Source organism: Manis pentadactyla, chromosome 13, assembly GCF_030020395.1.
Source record: "Manis pentadactyla isolate mManPen7 chromosome 13, mManPen7.hap1, whole genome shotgun sequence".
NCBI classification, from domain to species: Eukaryota; Metazoa; Chordata; class Mammalia; order Pholidota; family Manidae; genus Manis; species Manis pentadactyla.
This window is the reverse complement of record NC_080031.1, coordinates 46,570,337-46,590,505: the sequence shown is the minus strand read 5'-3', so window position 1 is coordinate 46,590,505 and position 20,169 is coordinate 46,570,337. Positions and strand designations below refer to the sequence as shown.

Sequence of the window (20,169 nt, the reverse complement as noted above, 5' to 3'; positions counted from 1 at the left end):
ATCATTTTACTACTGGCTTTGAAAACCTGGATCATAAAGGGGCAAAAGATATGGCTATAAAGTAAAGTAGGAAAGGAGGTACCATTCCCTGGAACAGTCACCGGAATGCCTTTCCCATGTTATCTTTGGGCTCTTGGGTCCCCAGTCTACACCCGTTCTGTGCCGTCGGGGAAGGATGACAAAGAATGAAGAAAACCCCACAAAGGCAGGTAGGTAACTGCACTGTCACAAGGATGCTCAGCCACAATAATTGGAACATCATGTCTAAGGTATGTCATTTACACTGACACCAAACAGGAAATAGGAACTGAGAGAGAAAAGCATGATACTTTATCCTTTATTTTCAAGTAACTTCAAATTTACAGAAAAGTAGCATGAATAATATTATGACTGACACTTACATGCCCTCTACATAGTCTCGCCAATAACATTATCCCCCTTTTGCTTCATTATGTGTCTTTCTCCCTGTCGCTCTTTCTCATCAGTTTCACACCTTAGGATCTTTGTTCTCCAAATATTTTCATTATTTATTTCCTACGAATATTAATATCCTCTCACAGAATCACAATGCAGGTATCAACTTCTCAAAAATGTAACATGGACTCAGTACAATTGCATAAATATTTCAAATACAGGAGTGTACAAACAAAGACCTTGCCAGTTCAATGAAACAAGTCCTCCAAAAGGGATAAATGTGGGATGGCACATCGCGGTTTGAGAATCTGAGGAACACCATTGGCATAAGACCATTCTCATGTTAGAGTGAATAAAAAGAAAGCATCAGTACAAAAATGTCTTACTTTATAATTTCCTGAAAGACAGGTCCCACCCTCAACATTTTCTTTAGAGCCCCTGTGACATCCTTATTTCTGAGACTATAGATCAAAGGGTTTAGCACAGGAGTGAGTATGGTGTAAAAGACAGACACCACCATGTCCTTCTCAGGGGTGTGGGAGGAGCTGGGGAGCATGTAGGTGTAGACGGCAGCCCCATAGAAGAGGGTGACCACAGTCATGTGGGAGGAGCAGGCGGCAAAGGTCTTCCTCGGGCCCTCTGCTGAGTTCATCCTGTGGATGGTGAGGAGGATGAAACCATAGGAGCCTGAAATGATGGTCACAGGGATGAGCAGCATGAGGACGTAGCAGAGGTACATGAGTGTCTCATACATGGAGGTGTCTGAGCAGGAGAGCTTCATCACAGCAGGGACCTCACAGAAGAAATGATGGATCTCCTGGGATCTGCAGAAGGGGAAGGTCATGGTGACAGGGATGAGCATGAAGCCATCCACGGATCCCAAGAACCAGCAGCCAGACACTAAGAGGAGACACACCCTGTGGTTCATGAGGACAGGGTAACGGAGAGGATGGCAGATGGCTGCATAGCGGTCATAGGCCATGGCGGCCAGGAGGAAAAATTCTGAACCTGCCAGTGTCACATAGAGGAACATCTGCATCCCACACCCGGGGGCTGAGATTGTGTTCACACCCGTGACCCAGTCCACGAGCATCTTAGGCACAGTGACGGAAATGTACGTCACATCCATGAGAGACAACTGGCTGATGAAAAAGTACATAGGGGTGTGGAGGTGGGCCTCAGAGCATATCAGAAGGATCAGGATGGTGTTGCCAGACAAGGCCATCAGGAAAACCATGAAAATGACCACATAAAGGAGAGCTGGATGCTGGGATTGATTGAAGATTCCCACCAGGATGAACTCTGACCACCCAGATTTGGGGGCCATCCAGGTGTTGTTGTCAGCCATCCAGGTGGTGTTGTCCATGAGGCATCACCTAGACCACGAACAGCTTTGGGATTTATAGGTCCTTCATGCAATGTGACCGACTGAGATGAATGTTTACTGAGTGTGTATATTTGCATTCACGGCAAACCCGTTGTGCTAACAGGAAGAAATTCCATTGGCTGGTAAATTCTTGGATTATAAATTACCTCTGATTCAACTTTAGTTACCAGAGATTTAATTTAATATCAACTTTAATTACTTCAATTCAACTGTAATTATCAGAGAACTAAGAATTCACAATTGTGGATCAAAAGAATTGGTAACATGTACTTAGTTGCCATAGTTCAAGGTTATGTGATTTTCTGATACTGTTGTTTGTCAACAAATACAGAGATTAGCCCTATGCATACATAGAAAGTGGATCATAAAAAAAAAATGAAAGTCCTTATTTCTAGGGGCTAGTTGCTGTTGTCATTGTTATAGAAGTCAGACTTGAATCAACTTCTCTAGTTTAAAGATCCAACTGGATCCACAACCCTTGGAGATGTGTCCCATATAATAAAGATTTAGAAAGTAACTGAAACAGAATTTGGGGAAAATCCATACCGAAATGTGAATACCTTTCGCCTATAGAACCAGGCCATGCTGTGAGACTCAGTGGTTGTGCCGAGCAAGCCACACACCCACGAGTGCAGAGCAGGGTCAAGAGACCCACCCTTTAGATATCCTGGGGGCATGGGAAGCTGCCCAGACTGGGGCTGGCCTGCAGCTACAGCTCCAGATTATCCTCTAGCCACCATTCCTCTGCCCAATGCTCATGAAAAGAAGACAATACTATTTGATCTCAAGTATGGTCAGGATTAAATGTGTTGAAATAATGGAAGTCCTTAGGATATTATCAGGTACAGATGAATAAACACACATATTATTAAAGGGTTAATATCTATTGCATTTATTGTGCAGAACTGATCATTTCTATAGTTCCATACAATAGTTATATGTATACATACATATATATATAATCACAAACTTTATATAAGTGACACAAACTCTATATAAACCTGTGTGTCTGTCTATAAATATGTTTCTTATTGTAACCTATAAGCAGAGCTTTACGGAGAATCCCATCTCAGTTCTGTCTGTCTAGCACATGCTTCTTCAGCTTCACCACCTGAAACCTCCTACCATTTGTTCTAAATCTCAGAGAGAAGAACTAGCATTTAGAAGGTCATTGTCATTTACAAGACAAAGCTTTACTCGTTTTCACAAACATCATCTGTGGCAATTTTTTTACAGAAACTGAGAGGAAACCTGAGCGCGGATGTCCCTGCCTTCAGTTCACTGCTCCTTCCTCTGCCTCGGTGCTCGCAGCCAGCATCTGTGTGAGAGGCTGAAGGCAAATTTACAAAAATTAAATTTGATTACACTTAAGGAGGTGTAACCTCCTTACACAGGGGGTTGATTTGGGGAGAAATATTACATAAATGTGATTTAAAGTAGAATTTTAAAATACTTACAAAATGTATAAGAAAAAACAATAGAAGCAAAACACACCTGGTCTTACTGAAGAGAATCAGCAATGGCTTCTTCTCTATTTCTCTTATGGAAATTAAATCATTGTAACTCTTAAAATTTCTGTCACATTCAGTGTTGAATTTTAAAAGTCCTTACCAACAAGAAGGAAATATTGTTTCCTCCCTCTAGAAAGAGTTTAGAACTGATTATGATTATGATATAGGAGTATTTCAGAAAAAAATTGTAAGTTTCAAATACATTTTATACTTTTATAATATTCCAAGGACTGATAATTATATATTCAGCTTAGTAATAGCCCTAACTTCTGGAGTCTAGATGCAGTAGAGAAGACTGAAAATATATGTTATGCCTTAATATAAATATCCAAAAAATCTGGGAAACAGTGCATGAAAATAAAGTATAACCTTATGCCAAATTTCACCCCCACTAGCAGGTGAATGTTGCACTCTGTGCAAATATAAAAACAGTCCAATAAATGTGAAGCACACTTGCTTACCAAGTCTATATTTAGGGTCAAGGTGAAGCAAGGACTGGTGCAGTGACCACCTCATGTGAAGACCTCGGAGATGTTTGCCATGTGAATGGAGGGAGAGCAGGGGGGCAGGGGGAGGCACTGTGAGAGTCTCTGTGGCACTTGGGTAAATGGGAATCACGGTGACCAAGCCACACTGAACAGCACACCTGGGACCCCAGAGACACAGAGGCATGCTGTCTGCACCACGTAAGGTGACCGGTCTCCCTTTCTACTCTTACTTTTCTCCACCCAGCTGCCTGAAGTTAATGGAGGCTGAACAGTACATACTTAACTTGGAGAATTAATAGGTGGTGGTAGAATATCACATTTTCCTTGAAGCTGGCAGCATCCCAGAAGCCATTCTATTACTTTACCATGCTTGATCTTCCCCAAGAACCTATGAGGTACTCGCTCATCTTATTTTATCCGTTCACAGATTAAATAATTGAGGTTCCCAGGGAATCTGCCAAGCATCACAATTCACCTGAGGGAGGATCTGGGCCTCAGCTCGAGCGATGAGATCCGGAGTGTGTGAAGCCGCCTTACATCACCGTCCCCCGAACACGGCCCTCCCTGCACAGTCCGCAGCTTGGGCGCTAGTCAGCCCCTGTCACTTTCATCTCGGAAACAAGAGTATGACTAACACATTTGTATCAGTATTCTATCAGAAATAATCCCCACTCAAAGAAAACGAGTCCTTTTTCTTCTGTAAAATTCCAGTGTCAAGAAAACAAACTCATCATTCATTAATATAGGAAGAATGTATATTCTTTTGTCCATAGAAAACTGGAAATAAAAACCCATACCATAATATGTTGCAATAAGTAAAAGAGTCAAGAAAAAAAATGTATTTGCATTTCTCCATAAAAGTAGTTGATAGGGAAAAATGGAGGAAACATAATCGAGAATTAATAGAAAGTGTCAGAAGCAGAACAAGTCAAAAACAGCAATTACCCTTCTGCTCCTGTGGCTCTGTCTTGCTGTCTGATCGAAAGGTCTTCATTAGACACCACAAACTTCACCCAAAGGGGCTACTGGAGCTCGGCCATGGCTACAGGCATAAAGATAGACAGGAGGGTGACCTCATTCTGGTTTTATCTGGTTTTACTGTGCTCATAGGGGTGTGGCTGAAGGTGTTCTGTCAATAAATCCCCTCTGGGAGTTGGAAGAAAAATGCAATTAAGAGGGCTGAAATATAAATAATAGATACCTCTGTTGCACTTTTCTGGTTTTCTATTCAGGTCTTTTTTAAAGTTTCCTTTTTTTCTATTATGCAAGAAATCTTAACCAAATTAAAAATAACCTCAAATCAATAAAATCTTATCTAAGATATAGATGTCAATTTATATATGGCCTTAGTCTTTTTCACATTACAAAATATTTTTCTTATAAGTGCATGTATATATCCTCATTTAGTCTTCAAGTATATTTTCTGAGGTATTGATATTCTTATTTTTCACACATACAGGCTCTGGAACTCAGTCTAATTGATGTCAAAGACAGCGCCACTGATCATGTGGTGGTCGGAACTAAACCTGAGGTATTCTCCTGTACGCTGTCATCTGGATCGCTCATCACCAAGTTCTAGATTGCAGGCTTATTCAATCATTTCAGTTTCTATCTGTGTTGCTTTACTGTTACATTGCACGTAGGGTATTTGCTTTCAGTTTAAATTTTGACATGCTAATTATAGAAAAATATAAAAACCCAACGTACAACAAAGTAAACTTTAAAATAAACCATAATGTAGTCTCCCAGACACAATCATACTTTAAAAGTTAAAAGGCATTTGTCTTTCTCCACCTGGCTTATTTCACTGAGCGTAATACCTTCTAGATCTGCCCATGTTGTTGCAAATGGCAGGATTTGTTTTTTATGGCTGAATTACCATGGGAGAGGGTTTGGGATGAGGGGGGTAGGAACTAGAAGTTACTATGCTAAGTGAAATAAGCCAGGCAGGGGAAAGCAAATATTGTATGATTTCACTTATATATCGAATCCAAAAATAAAAATAAAGCAAATGAAACAGAAATGACATAAATACAGAGAACAAACTGGTAGTTGCCATAGGGGAGAGAGGAAGGGTGGATGAGCAAAATAAGTGAAGAGGATCAGGAGGCACAAACTTCTCATCCTGAAGGGGATAAAAAACACAGCATAGGGAATACAATCTATAATATTGTAGTAACTTTGTATGGTGACAGATTGTAACTACACTTAGTGTGGTGAGCATTTCATAATACATATAATTGTCAAACCACTAATGCTGTTCTCCTGAAACTAATAGAATATTATATATCAACTCTGCTTCAATAAAAATATAAAAATTAATCACAAATAAATAGATAAACATATTAAGATAAAACAAGTGAAATAAAAATCTGGAGAAGTAGGCCATACAAAAGGAGACTAAAAGAGCATAAATAAGTATAATGCATTATTCTCAGTTGAATTTGAATCAAAATTAAGTAATTATAAAGATCTTGCTATATATTCTTAATCAGTAAAAGTATATCTCAGTAATACAGGGCATATTCAGACAAACCAAAACTAAGAATTTTACACAAGTAGACCTCCATATGTAATAAAAAATAAGAACAAAGAAAACAACACATAGGAGGAGGTAAAAATAACATTTATTACAAAGACTTCAGTCTTTGTAATTAGGGTTTACTTATAGTTAGGGTTATTTCTAGTAAGTGTTTATGAAAAGAGAGAGATAAAAAGAGCTGACATAAATAACACATAAGCTGGAAAGGAGCAATATAAGTTTAGATATTTTACATCCTACCTACCCTTTACATAAGGTAAGAGAAAGTTTGAAGTTAAGAAAAATGGATAAATATATTCCATACAAGTCTGACCTAAAGAAATTTGGTTAACCAGAAAAAAACATAGGGGAAAGAAAGCATTAATAAGTACAAAGAAAGTTACTTAAAAACAAAATATACAATTGGATTTACATTTTTATTTACTTAATACAATGTCCCAAAGCATATCAACAAAAAGAAAAGCACTAAAAATGATAAAAGTAGAGGGAGATCATAACACATTCCCCTCTCTACAACTGACAGAAGAAATAGGTGAAAATTAACAAAACTTATACACCACCATTCCTAATGGACATATGAAAAATACCCCACTTGACAACAGTGGAACATATGGTATATTTACAAAAACCGGTCACACAGGGACCATAAAATAAGGCACAGCACGCCTCAGAGGACTGAAGTCTCTCACCACATGTTTGGATTCATAACTGAATTTTTTAAATGAATAAGAATGTCTCGGGTGGTTATAAGTGGCCTAATAATAACATTTGGGTCAAAATAAAAAGTTCACATAGCTAACCTATAGGATACTTCAAAGGCATGACTTAAGAGAAAGTTTAGAGACTTAAATATGTATATTAAAATATTTTTAATTTAAAATCAGTGAGTTAAAAATCTTTTTTAAAAATATAAAAGAATAGGGATTCAAGATGGCGGCATGAGAGGTGAGATGGAGAACTCCTCCAAAAACCACAAATAGTATGAAAATATAATTAATTAATACAACTAACCCTAAAAGAGCAACAGGAGGGAAGGCTGCACCAGACTGCATGCAGACCTCATGAAAAAGGGCAATGTACCAAAGCCTTGATCCAGGGAGACTGGAGCCCTTCCCCCATGGCAGCTCACTGGGGTAGGAAGAGAAACGAAGTGGGGGAGGGGATGGAGGCCTGGAACTTCTGAGCATCCAGCCCTGGAGGTCTGCTTTGGGAGCAGAAACCTACACTGTGTGGTGCTCTGGACGTTGGAGAGCTGGGACAGGTGAGTGCCTGAGAGACTAAGATTCTGGCCTTTTGTGAAGGAAGGGATCCATACCAGGCCACTGTGTTGAAGGAAAGGCAGGTGATCTCAGCAGCTTCCTTGCAGAGAAAGGGCTGCTGAAGGGGCGGGGTTTGCATGGAGCTTGCTGTGCGGTGGAGGGGAGAGCTGGAAAAGGTTGTCTGGGTGCCTCTGCCCAGCAGGTTGGGAACTCTGAGGAGCTGCAGGTGCTCCATCCCCCTAGCTGTCTGCTCAGCTCCGAGGCCCCCCCACTGTGACATGAAGCCTGCTGTGCCTTCCTCCTAGCCTGCTGGCACCAGTTAGAAAACCTGCAGTCACTGTGCTGGCATCAGGCCAGCCAGAGGGAGGCCCCACCTACAATAGCTAAAGACTCCAAGCACAGACACTTACACCTGTGTGCTCAGCCCACTGGCTCTGACACCAGAGACAGGCACTGCAGACGGGAATCAGGAAACAGATCTTTCCTCCCCGGATTCACCAGCTCCCCTCCCCTACAGCCCCCAACCTCACTCTAGGGGCTGAGCAGATCCAGAGACTGGAGCTTTGGGCACTAAAGGGCACCACAAAGAAACATGAAACATCAAAAGAACATTGTTCAGACCAAAATCTCACAAACCCCATAAAAAGGGCCAAATGAAAATGAACTCACCAATCTTCCTGAGAGACAGTTCAAACTAAAAACTATAAACATGCTTATGGAGGTACAGAAAAATATTCAAGACCTCAGGGATGAATTTAAGTCAGAGATTCAATCATTTAAAAATTCTATATCTGAAATGAAACATACAATGAAGAGATTTAAAAGCAGATAGATGTAGTAGAAGAGACAGTAAAGGGAATGGAAATTAGAGAAGAGGAATACAAAGAAGCTGAGGCACAGTGAGAAAACAATCTCTAAGAATGAAAGAATATTGACAGAACTGTGTGACCAATCCAAATGGAATAATATTCACATTACAGGGGTACCAGAAGAAGAAGAGAGAGAAAAGGGTATAGAAAGTGTCACTGAGGAGGTAATTGCTGGAAACTTCTGCAGTCTGGGGAAGGAGATAGTCTCTCAAGCCATGGAAGTGCACAGATCTCCCAATACAAAGGACCCAAGGAAGACAACATCAAGACATATAATAATTAAAATGGCAAAGATCAAGGATAAAGACAGACTTTTCAAAGCAGCTAGAGAGAGAAGAAAGATCACATACAAAAGACAACCTATCAGGCTATCAGTAGACTTCTCAACAGAAACCTTACAGGCCAGAAAGGAGTGGCATGATATATTTAATGCAATGAAGCAGTAGGGCCTTGAACCAAGGATACTCTACATGACAAGGTTATCAATTAAATAAGGAGGGATTAAACAATTTTCAGATAAACAAAAGCTGAGAGAATTTACCTCCCACAAACCACCTCTACAGTGCATTTTGGAGGGACTCTTATAGATGGAAGTATCGCTAAGGCTAAATAGATATCACCCAAGGATTAGACAAAGAGTATGGAATATGAGTCATAGCATACAAAGAATGGAGGAGGAAGAAAAAAGAGGGGAAAAAAGGAACTCTAGTGTTGTGTTTGCAATAGCATACGAAGTGAGTTAGATTAGACAGTTAGATAGTAAGAAAATTACCGCTGAACCTTTGGTAACCACTAATCTAAAGACTGCAATGGCAATAAGTACAAACCTATTGGTAATCACCCTAAATGTAAATGGTCTGAATACCCCCATCAAAAGACATAGAGTTACTGAATGGATAAAAAAAACAAGACCCATCTATATGCTGCCTACAAGAGACTCACTTCAAAACCAAAGACATACACACACTGAAAGTAAAGGGATGGAAAAAGATATTTCATGCAAACAACAGGGAGAAAAAAGCAGGAGTTGCAGTACTTGTATCAGATAAAATGGACTTCAAAACAAAGAAAGTAACAAGAGACAAAGAAGGACATTACATAATGATAAAAGGATCAGTCCAACAAGAGGATATAACTATTATAAAAACCTATGCACCCAATACAGGATCACCTACATATGTGAAACAAATACTAACAGAATTAAAGGGGGAAATAGAATGCAATGCATTCATTTTAGGAGACTTCACCACACCACTCACCCCAAAGGACAGATCAACCAGACAGAAAATAAGTAAAGAGACAGAGGCACTGAACAACATATTAGAAGAGATGGACTTAATGGATATCTACAGAATACTCCATCCAAAAGCAACAGGATACACATTATTCTCAAGTGCACATGGAGCATTTTCAAGAATAGATCATATACTAGGCCACAAAAAGAACCTCCGTAAATTCAAAAAGATTGAAATTGTAACAACCAGCTTCTCAGATTACAAAGGTAGAAATAAATTAAACAAAGAAAATGAAAAATCCCACAAACACATGGAGGCTTAAAAACATACTCCTAAATAATCAGTGGATCAATGACCAAATAAAAATAGAGATCAAGCAATATATGGAAACAAATGACAACAATAATGCAACAACACAAAATCTGTGGGACACAGTGAAGGCTGTGCTAAAAGGGAAATATATTCCAATATAGGCCTACCTCAGGAAAGAAGAACAATCCCAAATGAACAGTCTAAAGTCACAATTAATGAAACTAGAAAAGGAAAAACAATGAGGCCCAAAGTCAGTAGAAGGAGGAACATAATAAAGATTAAAGCAGAAATAAAATTGAGAAGAATAAAGCAATAGAAAGAATCAATGAAAGTAGGAGGTGGTTCTTTGAGAAAATAAACAAAATAGATAAGCCTCTAGCTACACTTATCAAGAAAAAAAGAGAGTCTACACACATAAACAGAATCAGAAATGAGAAAGGAAAAATCACTATGGACACCACAGAAATACAAAAAATTATGAGAGAATACTATGAAAAATTATATGGTAACAAACTGTATAACCTAGAAGAAATGGACAACTTTCTAGAAAAATACAAGTTTCCAAGTCTGACTCAGGAAGAAACAGAAAATCTGAACAGATCAATTACCAGCAAAGAAATTGAATTGGTAATCAAAAAACTACCTAAGAACAAAACTTCTGGACCAGATGGTTTCACTGCTGAATTTTATCAAACATTTAGTGAAGAACTAATACCCATCCTCCTTAAAGTTCTCCGAAAAGTAGAAGATGAGGGAATACTTCCAAACTCATTCTATGAGGCCAACTTCACTCTAATACCAAAACCAGGCAAAGACAGCACAATAAAAGAAAATTACAGACCAATATCCCTGACAAACATAGATGCAAAAACACTCAACAAAATATTAGCAAACCGAATTCAAAAATACATCAAAAAGATCATCCATCAGGATCAAGTGGGATTCATCCCAGGGATGCAAGGATCATACAACATTCGAAAATCCATCAACGTCATCCACTGCATCAACAAAAAGAAGGAAAAAAAACACATGATCAACTCCATAGATGCTGAAAAAGCATTTGACAAAATTCAACATCCATTCATGGTAAAAACTCTCAACAAAATGGGTACAGAAGGCAAGTACCTGAACATAATAAAGGCCATATATGACAAACCCACAGCCAACATTATACTTAACAGTGAGAAGCTGAAAGCTTTTCCTTTAAGATCAGTAAGAAGACAAGGATGCCCACTCTCCCACTTTTATTCAACTTAGTTCTAGAGGTCCTAGCCATGGCACTCAGACAACACAAAGAAATAAAAGGTATCCAGATTGGCAAGGAAAAAGTCAAACTGTCCCTGTTTTCAGATGACATGATACTGTACTTAAAAAACCCTAAAGAATCCACTTCAAAACTACTAGGTCTAACATCTGAATTCAGCAAATTTGCAGGATACAAAATTAATACACAGAGATCTATTGCATTCCTATACACTAACAATGAACTAGCAGAAAGAGAAATCAGTAAAACAATTCCATTCACAATTGCATCAAAAAGAATAAAATACCTAGGAATAAACCTAACCAAGGAAGTGAAAGACCTATACCCTGAAAACAGCAAGACACTCTTAAGAGAAATTAAAAAGGACACTAATAAATGAAAATTCATCCCATGCTCTTGGCTAGGAAGAATTAATATTGTCAATATGGCCATCCTGCCTAAAGCAATCTACAGATTCAATGCAATCCCTGTCAAAATACCGACAGCATTCTTCAATGAACTAGAGCAAATAGTTCTAAAATTCATATGAAACCACAAAAGATCCCAAATAACCAAAGCAATCCTGAGAAGGAAGAATAAAGCAGGGGGGTGTTGCTTCCCAACTTCAAGCTCTACTACAAAGCCACAGTAATCAAGGCAATTTGGTACTGGCACAAGAACAGAGCCACAGACCAGTGGAACAGAATAGAGAACCCAGATATAAACCCAAGCATATATGGTCAATTAATATATGATAAAGGAGCCATGGATATACAATGGGGAAATGACAGCCTCTTCAACAGCTGGTGTTGGCAAACCTGTAAAGCTACATGTAAGAGAATGAAACTGGATTGTTTTCTAACCCCATATGCAAAAGTAAACTCAAAATGGATCAAACACCTGAATGGAAGTCATAAAACCATAAAACTCTTAGAAGAAAACATAAGCAAAACTCTCTTGAATATAAATATGAGCAATTTTTTCCTGAACGCATCTCCTCAGGCAAGGGAAGCAAAATAAAAAATGAACAAATGGAACTACATCATGCTAAAAATATTTTGCACAGCAAAGAACACCATCAACAGAGCAAAAAGGCATCTTATACTATGGGAGAATATATTTGTAAATGACATGTACAACAAGAGGTTAACATCCAAAATATATAAAGAACTCATATACCCCATCAACCAAAAACCAAATAAGCCAATTAAAAAATGGGCAGAGGAGCTGAACAGACATTTGCCTAAAGAAGAATTTCAGATGGCCAATAGACACATAAAAAGATGCTCCACGTCGCTAATCATCAGAGAAATTCAAATTAAAACCACAGTGAGATATCACCTCACACCAGTTAGGATAGCCACCATCCAGAAGACAAACAACAACAAATGTTGGTGAGGATGTGAAGAAAGGGGAACCCTCCTACACTGTTGGTGGGAATGTAAACTAGTTCAACCATTGTGGAAAGCAGTATGGAGGTTTGTCAAAAAACAAAAAATAGAAATACCATTTTACCCAGGAATTCCACTTGTAGGAATTTACCCTAAGATTGCAGCAGCCCACTTTGACAAAGATATATGCACCCCTATGTTTATTGCAGCATTATTTACAATACCCAAGAAATGGAAGCAACCTAAGTGTCCATCAGTAGATGAATGGATAAAGAAGATGTGGTACATATACACAATGGGATATTATTCAGACATAGGAAGAAAACAAATCCTACCATTTGCAACAACATGGATGGAGCTGGATGGTATTATGCTCAGTGAAATAAGACTTGCAAAGAAAGACAAGTATCAAATGATTTCACTCATCTGTGGAGTATAAGAACAAAGCAAAAACTGAAGGAACAAAACAGCAGCAAACTCACAGAACCCAAGAATGGACTGACAGTTACCAAAGGGAAAGAGACTTGGGAGGATGGGTGGGAAGGGAGGGATAAGGGGATAAAAGGGGCATTATAACTAGCACACATAATGTATGGGGGGTGACATGGGAAATGCAGTCTATACAGAGAAGACAAGTAATAATACTATAGCATCTTACTATGCTGATGGATAGCGACTGTAATGGGGTATGTAGGGGGGACTTGATAATAGGGAAAGTTTAGTAACCATAATGTTGTTCAAGTAATTGTACATTAATGATATCAAAATAAATAATATAAAAGAATAGCAAATGAGAATGAAAGAGAATAAGAGAAGCAAAATATACAGTAGAGAAGTCAACAAGTCCGAATGACAGTTCTTTTAAAAATATTGATAAACTTCTGCTGAAAATGACCAAGAAATAAAAGAAAAGGTGAAAGTAACCATTGTCAGAAACAAAAACAAGGTAATCACCAGACATGCCAGAAAATTACCCAGATAATAACAGGATACTTATTGATTCTTTGGTATGTCAATTTATCATGAGATAGAAAAATTCCTACCACCATGACACATGTATAAAAAATGCATATCAATATTATCTGTAACTGCTAATGAAGACAACATATATGTATTTATCAACAAAAGAATGCATAAATTATGGAACAGTCTTGAAATGAAATCCTATACAGTAAAGAAACATAATTTATCAATAGTTTGTTGTAGTTGACACACAGTATATTATTCAAGTATACAACATAGTGATTCAACAGTTGTATACATTATTAAAGTCACCCAACTGGTATAGTTATTATCTGTCAATACAGAATGATGTTACAGAACTATTGACTGTATTCTCTGTGCTGTACTTTCATCCCCTTAACTACTTTATACTATGCTTGAGATTTTTGTGCCACTTTATGCCCTTCACCTATTCCACCCACCCACCTCAACACCTCCCTCATGGTAACCACCAGTCACTTCCCAGTATCTATGAGTCTATTGCTTCTGTTTTCTTCATTTTGTTTTTAGATTCCACATAAAAGTCAAATCATACAGTATTTGTCTTTCTTTGACTGGCTTATTTCATTTAGCATAAAGCCCTCTATGCCCATCCTTGTTGTTGCAAATGGAAGGGTTTTTTTTCTTTTTATGGCTGAATAATATTCCATTGTGAATATGTACTACATCTTCTTTATCTGTTCATCATTGATGGATATTTTTGTTGCTTCCATATCTTGGCTATTATAAATAATGTGACAATAACATAAAGGCACATATATCTTTTCCAATCAGAGATTTTGTTTTCTTTGGGTAAATTCCTAGAAGTGTAGGTTACTGGGACATACAGTATTTCTATTTTTAGTTTTTTGAGGAACCTCCATATTGCCTTCCACAGTGGCTGCACCAGTTTATACCAACAGTATGGGAGGGTTCCCTTTTCTCCAGGTCCTCACCAGCACTTGTTACATCTTGTCTTTTGGATGGTGCCCATTCTGACTGGTGTGAGGTGATATCTCATTGTGGTTTTGATTTGCATTTCTCTGATGATTAGTGATGTGGAGTATCTTTCATGTGCTTGTTGGCCATCTGTATTTCCTTTTTAGGAAAATATCTATTCAGGTCCTCCACCCATTTTTTAATTGGGCTGTTTGCTTTTATTGTGTTGAGTCATATGAGTTCCAGTTTCTATTAGGTGTGTTAGCCTCTGTTCTTGCCCTCCTCCAATCTTCAGTTACTCTGAATCAAGAGTAAATGTCATAAGATCAATATTAATTTATTAATATGCTTAACATAAATTTAACTATATGTAAATGAATCATATATTTAAAAATTAAATGTATACTATTCACTGTAGGTTCAGAGTAATTGGAAATTGGAAGAGGACAAGAAGCATTATATATACAATTAATAACTTTATTAAAATTATAATTATAACATATAAATATAAATGCTAAGAGCTTCCCTTGTCATTCTAAGCTATAGTCACACTCAATTTGCTATTTATATCTTCCTGCATTACCCATTGCCTGTTTTATACTCATGTGTGCTCATGTGCTGGTCCTCTCTTTAGAATGTTCTTTTGTTTCTTCTCATGTATATAATCTCCTTCAGGATCAGTGCTCAAAGCTGAGACTCCCTCCTAGATGCTGCAGACTCTCTGGGTGGAGTCTTCTCATCGTCCTTACACCTAGGATCTCATGTCTGCACAGTGCTCCCCTCCAGCAGCAAAGAAACCCCTTGAGATAAGGGTATGTGTGCCCCTGATGAAGTGCTGAGCATCTGCAGCTTAGAAAACAATCCATCAGGTTGAGTAATGGGTGGAGTGATGCCGGAGTCTAGGAAGGTTTGCATTTCCAAAGAGTTTGCAAATCAAAGGATGTTGGGTAAACAATAGATTTGTGAGAAACAGATGAAGTAAATTTAATACAAGACAGTTTTGCATGTTGATCAAATACTAATGTTGAGCTGTATAACTGGAAGATTACAATGGTCAGAAATGCTGTTCTTTAATTAAGCAGACAGCCGATGAGCTCCTCCTGTATGAGAGCATCTACACTGTCTCCCCTAGTGCCCATGAGTTACCAGAGCAGACACAGAGTCATGGGCAAAGCCACCTTTATCCAGCTGCCCCTGAAAGGGGGAACAGCTATCTACACCTTTTGAGGGGCCAGGCCCTGGACTGGGCAGTTGAATATTAAAATCCACATTCAAATACCCTCAATAATATTTGTTTCTAGTTCTATTTTAGTGACAGAAAATGAGAGCAGTGGTGGGGCAATTTGCTCATCAGAGCTGCTGAGCAGCAAAGCTAGGATTTAGCTGCAGCCTCTCTGACTCCACAGTTCTCATACCTCCATGACTTGAAGGCAAACGAGGAGTGGAAAAGGTATAAAAGTGGAAGGACTCCCAGTTTGAAGCAGGTGTAATGGGCTCTCTATGCATATCACCCCCACTCACTCCTCAACGAACTTGATTAGGACATTCCACATTCCCCATCTCAAAAGTGATATAAGGAAGCTTGGGCAAGCTCACAAGGATTGCACAACTCTTTACAAATAAAGCGGCGGGTCCACAACTAAATCCTAATTCCCTCTGCTTTATTCTCTCTAATCACCACAGTCCCCAATCTACTGGTAAATTCAACCTCAAGATTTTAGTTTTTCTTTGCTCTTTGTGCTCCAGAATGATAAACAGATAAACCAAACACTCATTAAAAACAAATAAAACCTATGGAAAGGGAACGCATAAGACTTACCTAATAATATCAACAAATGTAAGAATAAGGACAACATTGTTTAACTAGCTTTTCTTGTATAGCATCCATTTGGACTGTTTGGCTTCTTTTATTTCTCTACTTTAATCACACCAATATCTAAACTAAAATTTTATCTACCTCTAGAAAAGCTTATTTTTCAGATGTTGCTTTTTTCCTGGTTTCATGGCGTTATTTCCAAATACAGACAGATTCATGCAGTGCAATAAAAATCACCCATGGGAAGCAAAATTATTCAGTTGACTTGCCATGTAAGAAAGAACTTATAAATCTACGGAAATGCAGCAGGCCTGGGAACATCTAGTACCTGTCCCTTGGTGATAAATAAGGCAAGTTCAGGGTTCTGTGCCAAGTGGTAGTAACTTAACAATTTGGGACCCAAGTATCCTTCTTGCATATTAATCAGAGCAAATATATACTTTCTCAAGTTCCAGAAACACTAAACACATAAATTGTTTTGTTCATGAAAACAATAGTGTTTTAATGCTTATACATTTACAGACATTCTTTTTGCAGTGTGATATACAACAGGGGAAGTAAAGGCTTATGACAAACCCAAAATATTTTACTTGCTTTTCCAGTTTCAGAAGGAAAAAGTTAAAGAGATTAGGATTCCCTAAACTTCTATCCTCCCCCAAGACTGTTATATTTAGTCTGAGTTATGGTAGATCACACCCTGTAATAGCCACCAGAAAAAAGCTAAGTGTGGAATCACTTTTGTTTGCGCCCTTATGACCTGTGATGTCAGAGGAACCTGATCTCTTTGGAACACTGATGTGGATGGGGATTTGGTCCAAGTAGTTTCGATAGCCAAATAATATTGAAAACATTGGTATTTACACTGTGAATCTCACTTATAACATTTGGGGAAAATGTGTACATTTGTTCTGACAGAGATGTGATTGCACACATTAGAAGCCACATCTTAGAGGTCCCACAAGTGAACTATGACTTCAGGGGTGTTGTAAAGCAGGGGACCTACCAGTGTCCCTCCAGGATTCTGAGGTCTTCCCAATGAGCCACTTTCAAGGTTGGGGCTTGCACACCCAAACCCCACACTGAAATGATCACAGAACTTGGGGTGGGTGATAAGATGAAAGACACTCTGTGTGGCTTATCTATAGCAGCCATTGCCTCACAGATAAAAGTATTATACAAGTTGATTACATATCATGAGATAAATTAGGATGAGCAAGCAGTGTGGAGGAGAAATGCCACGTGGGTGAGAAAGGCAAAAGATATGGGTGGGCTTGGTGTTGGAGGGCCTGGAACCAGCAGCAAGAAGAGGGGAGGGAAGGGAAGCTAGAAAGGGGGAGAGTGACGTCGTTCTCAGGCTCTCCTGTTTCCAGCTTTTCTCGGGCTCAGCCCCGATTGCATCATGCTTCTCAGCGCCCCTGTGACATCCTTATTGCGGAAGCTGTAAATAAGAGGGTTCAGCACAGGGGTGATGATGGTGTAGAAAGCTGACACCATCATGTCCTTCTCGGCCGTGTGGTAGGAAGCAGGAAGCATGTAGGTGTAGACGGCAGCGCCAAAGAAGAGCAGAACTATGACCATGTGAGAGGAGCAGGTGGCAAACGCCTTCCTCCGACCCTCAGCGGAATTCATCCTGTGGATGAGGCACAGAATGGGGGCGTATGAGCTCGAGATGACCACGACGGGGACGAGCAGCATGAGGACGCAGCACACGTACATGAACGTCCTGTAGAGGGAGATGTCGGCACAGGAGAGCTTCAGCAGGGCAGGGGCCTCACAGAAGAAGCTCGGAATTTTCCTGGACTGGCAGAAGGGGAAGCTCATGATGATGGGGGTAAGCAGGAAGCCATCAGACATTCCCAGGAGCCAGCACCCAGACAGCAGGCACTCACAGACCCTCTGGCTCATCAGCAGTGGGTAATGGAGAGGTCTGCAAATGGCAGTGTATCGGTCGTAGGCCATGGCCGCCAGAAGGAAAAACTCCGCACCAGCCAGGGTCAGGTAGAAGAACATCTGCACCCCGCAGCACGAGGGGGAAATCGCACGGTCGTCTGTGACTTGGCCCACGAGCATCTTGGGCACGGTCACCGAGATGTACATGAGGTCCATCAGCGAGAGCTGGCTGATGAAGAAGTACATGGGGGTGTGCAAGCGGTGCTGCACGCGGATCAGGACGATGAGCAGGGTGTTCCCAGCCAGGGCCAGTAAGAAAAAGATGAAGATCACCACGTAGAGGAAGGTGGCACTCTTGGTCTCACCAAAGAGCCCCACAAGGACAAAATCGGCGTTTGCTGTTTGATTCCGAGAGGCCTGATCCCCTGGGTTCATGATCTGGCTTACAGTTCTCACCCGAGGAAGAAAATAAAAGTCATTGTTTTTGAACCATTCATATGCACATGATTTGCTTAACCTTTTAACAGCAATAAAAGCCTTTTGAGTTATTTTTTCAAATACAGGGTTGTATGAATGGAGAATCAAAAGTTCAGATCCCAGAGAGGCCAGGCTGCATGCTGGGCACAAGTCAGCAGTGGAATTTGAAACACACCTAGGGAGGCCACTGCGCATGAGTCATATAAATAGACAAGGTGCTTACGCTCTTCCTTACTTGTTTCTCCCAAAGTTGAGAATGTAAAAGAACTCATGAGATGATTAGAAAGCTAAAGGAGGAATCGCACATTAAGCCTGTGGTAACAGTTTGACCGTTGCACGAAGCTCCTCACTAACACTCCCTCTCCTCTTTGGACCCAGTACCTCACCCAGGGCTCACTGATGAAAGTTAGAGCCGATGCTGATGTCAGGATTAATACTGCTAATGTTACTAATATAACTGAAGTTCTCCAGAAACTTGAAATCTCCTTAAATATCTTCTACCATCATACATTTCTATTATTTCCCCTTCCCTTATTAAATAGTTCAACTTACTCAACTGTTCCTTGCATAACGGAGTTTCATAAGCAGCAGCACTGGGAGCATCAGGGACAGCCCAGCTTCCTGGGGGGAGCAGGTGAGGGCAGAGACAGGTGCAAAGCAGAAGGGCACTCGGGTGCCAACCTGGTGTAGGGCCCTCAGGGTGCACACCTTGCATGGGTGGATGGCCCTAAGGGTGCAGACATTCTACAGAGCAGGGCACTTGGGTCTAAGGACAGGAAGGAGCAGCATGCCAGTGGGTTGCCCTCACAACCCCAGAGCAAAGTCTATGGCATTAACTGTATCAGCTTCCATGCAGATAACTTTATGCAAGAAATAACAGAAATAAAAGCTATAATTGCACTAAATAGCAAGTGTTTAGTTGAAATATGAATTTATTTATTTTTCCTTTTGCATATGTCATTTACACACACACCCCAAAAAAAGTGCCTACTATATTAGGAATTCCATACATAATGAATGCATGAAGTTAAAGGAACTGGATGGAGCCGTGAGTTAATCACACACAAAGCTGCAGCCCCACAATTCGGCTGAAGGATCTCTTTAGTGATGCATTTTAGTTTTCATAGAAAACTAGTAAAATTTTCCCAATAAATTAGTAGTTTTGCACAGCAATGTTTTTCCTGATATTTCAATTTTTGTTTCCCTAGTTGAATTGTTTGAGACATGCTTCACACAATTGTCCTGAAATTATTTAAGTTAAGAAGAGATGAAAGAAAGTTAACTTCTAGGCAATGGAAAGGTCTGGGGCTCCAACTGACTGAGGTCTGGCCAGTATACAGGTTCCTGTACCCCAGGCTAGAGAAATATGCAGAGTAAAAATCACATAGTAAGTGAGACACATGGAAATATGAAGC

The 20,169-nt window shown here is 39.6% G+C and overlaps 2 protein-coding genes across 2 annotated transcripts; both read right to left on the bottom strand.

Annotated features, from left to right (window-relative positions):
* Window positions 1–796: 796 nt before the first annotated feature.
* LOC118926127 (olfactory receptor 2T29-like) lies at window positions 797–1,780 on the bottom strand. The gene has a single exon (XM_036912677.2). It carries the CDS (start codon window positions 1,778–1,780, stop codon window positions 797–799), a length of 984 nt encoding a protein of 327 aa, XP_036768572.2.
* A 15,957-nt stretch (window positions 1,781–17,737) lies between these two features.
* Window positions 17,738–18,712, bottom strand: LOC118926141 (olfactory receptor 2T3-like). The gene has a single exon (XM_036912690.2). The coding sequence runs from the start codon at window positions 18,710–18,712 to the stop codon at window positions 17,738–17,740; it is 975 nt and encodes a 324-aa protein (XP_036768585.1).
* Window positions 18,713–20,169: the final 1,457 nt, after the last annotated feature.

What these genes read in the sequence shown, in the direction of transcription:
- LOC118926141 (XM_036912690.2), bottom strand. Translation starts at nt 18,712, where the DNA reads ATGAACCCAGGGGATCAGGCCTCTCGGAATCAAACAGCAAACGCCGAT.
- LOC118926127 (XM_036912677.2), bottom strand. Translation starts at nt 1,780, where the DNA reads ATGGACAACACCACCTGGATGGCTGACAACAACACCTGGATGGCCCCC.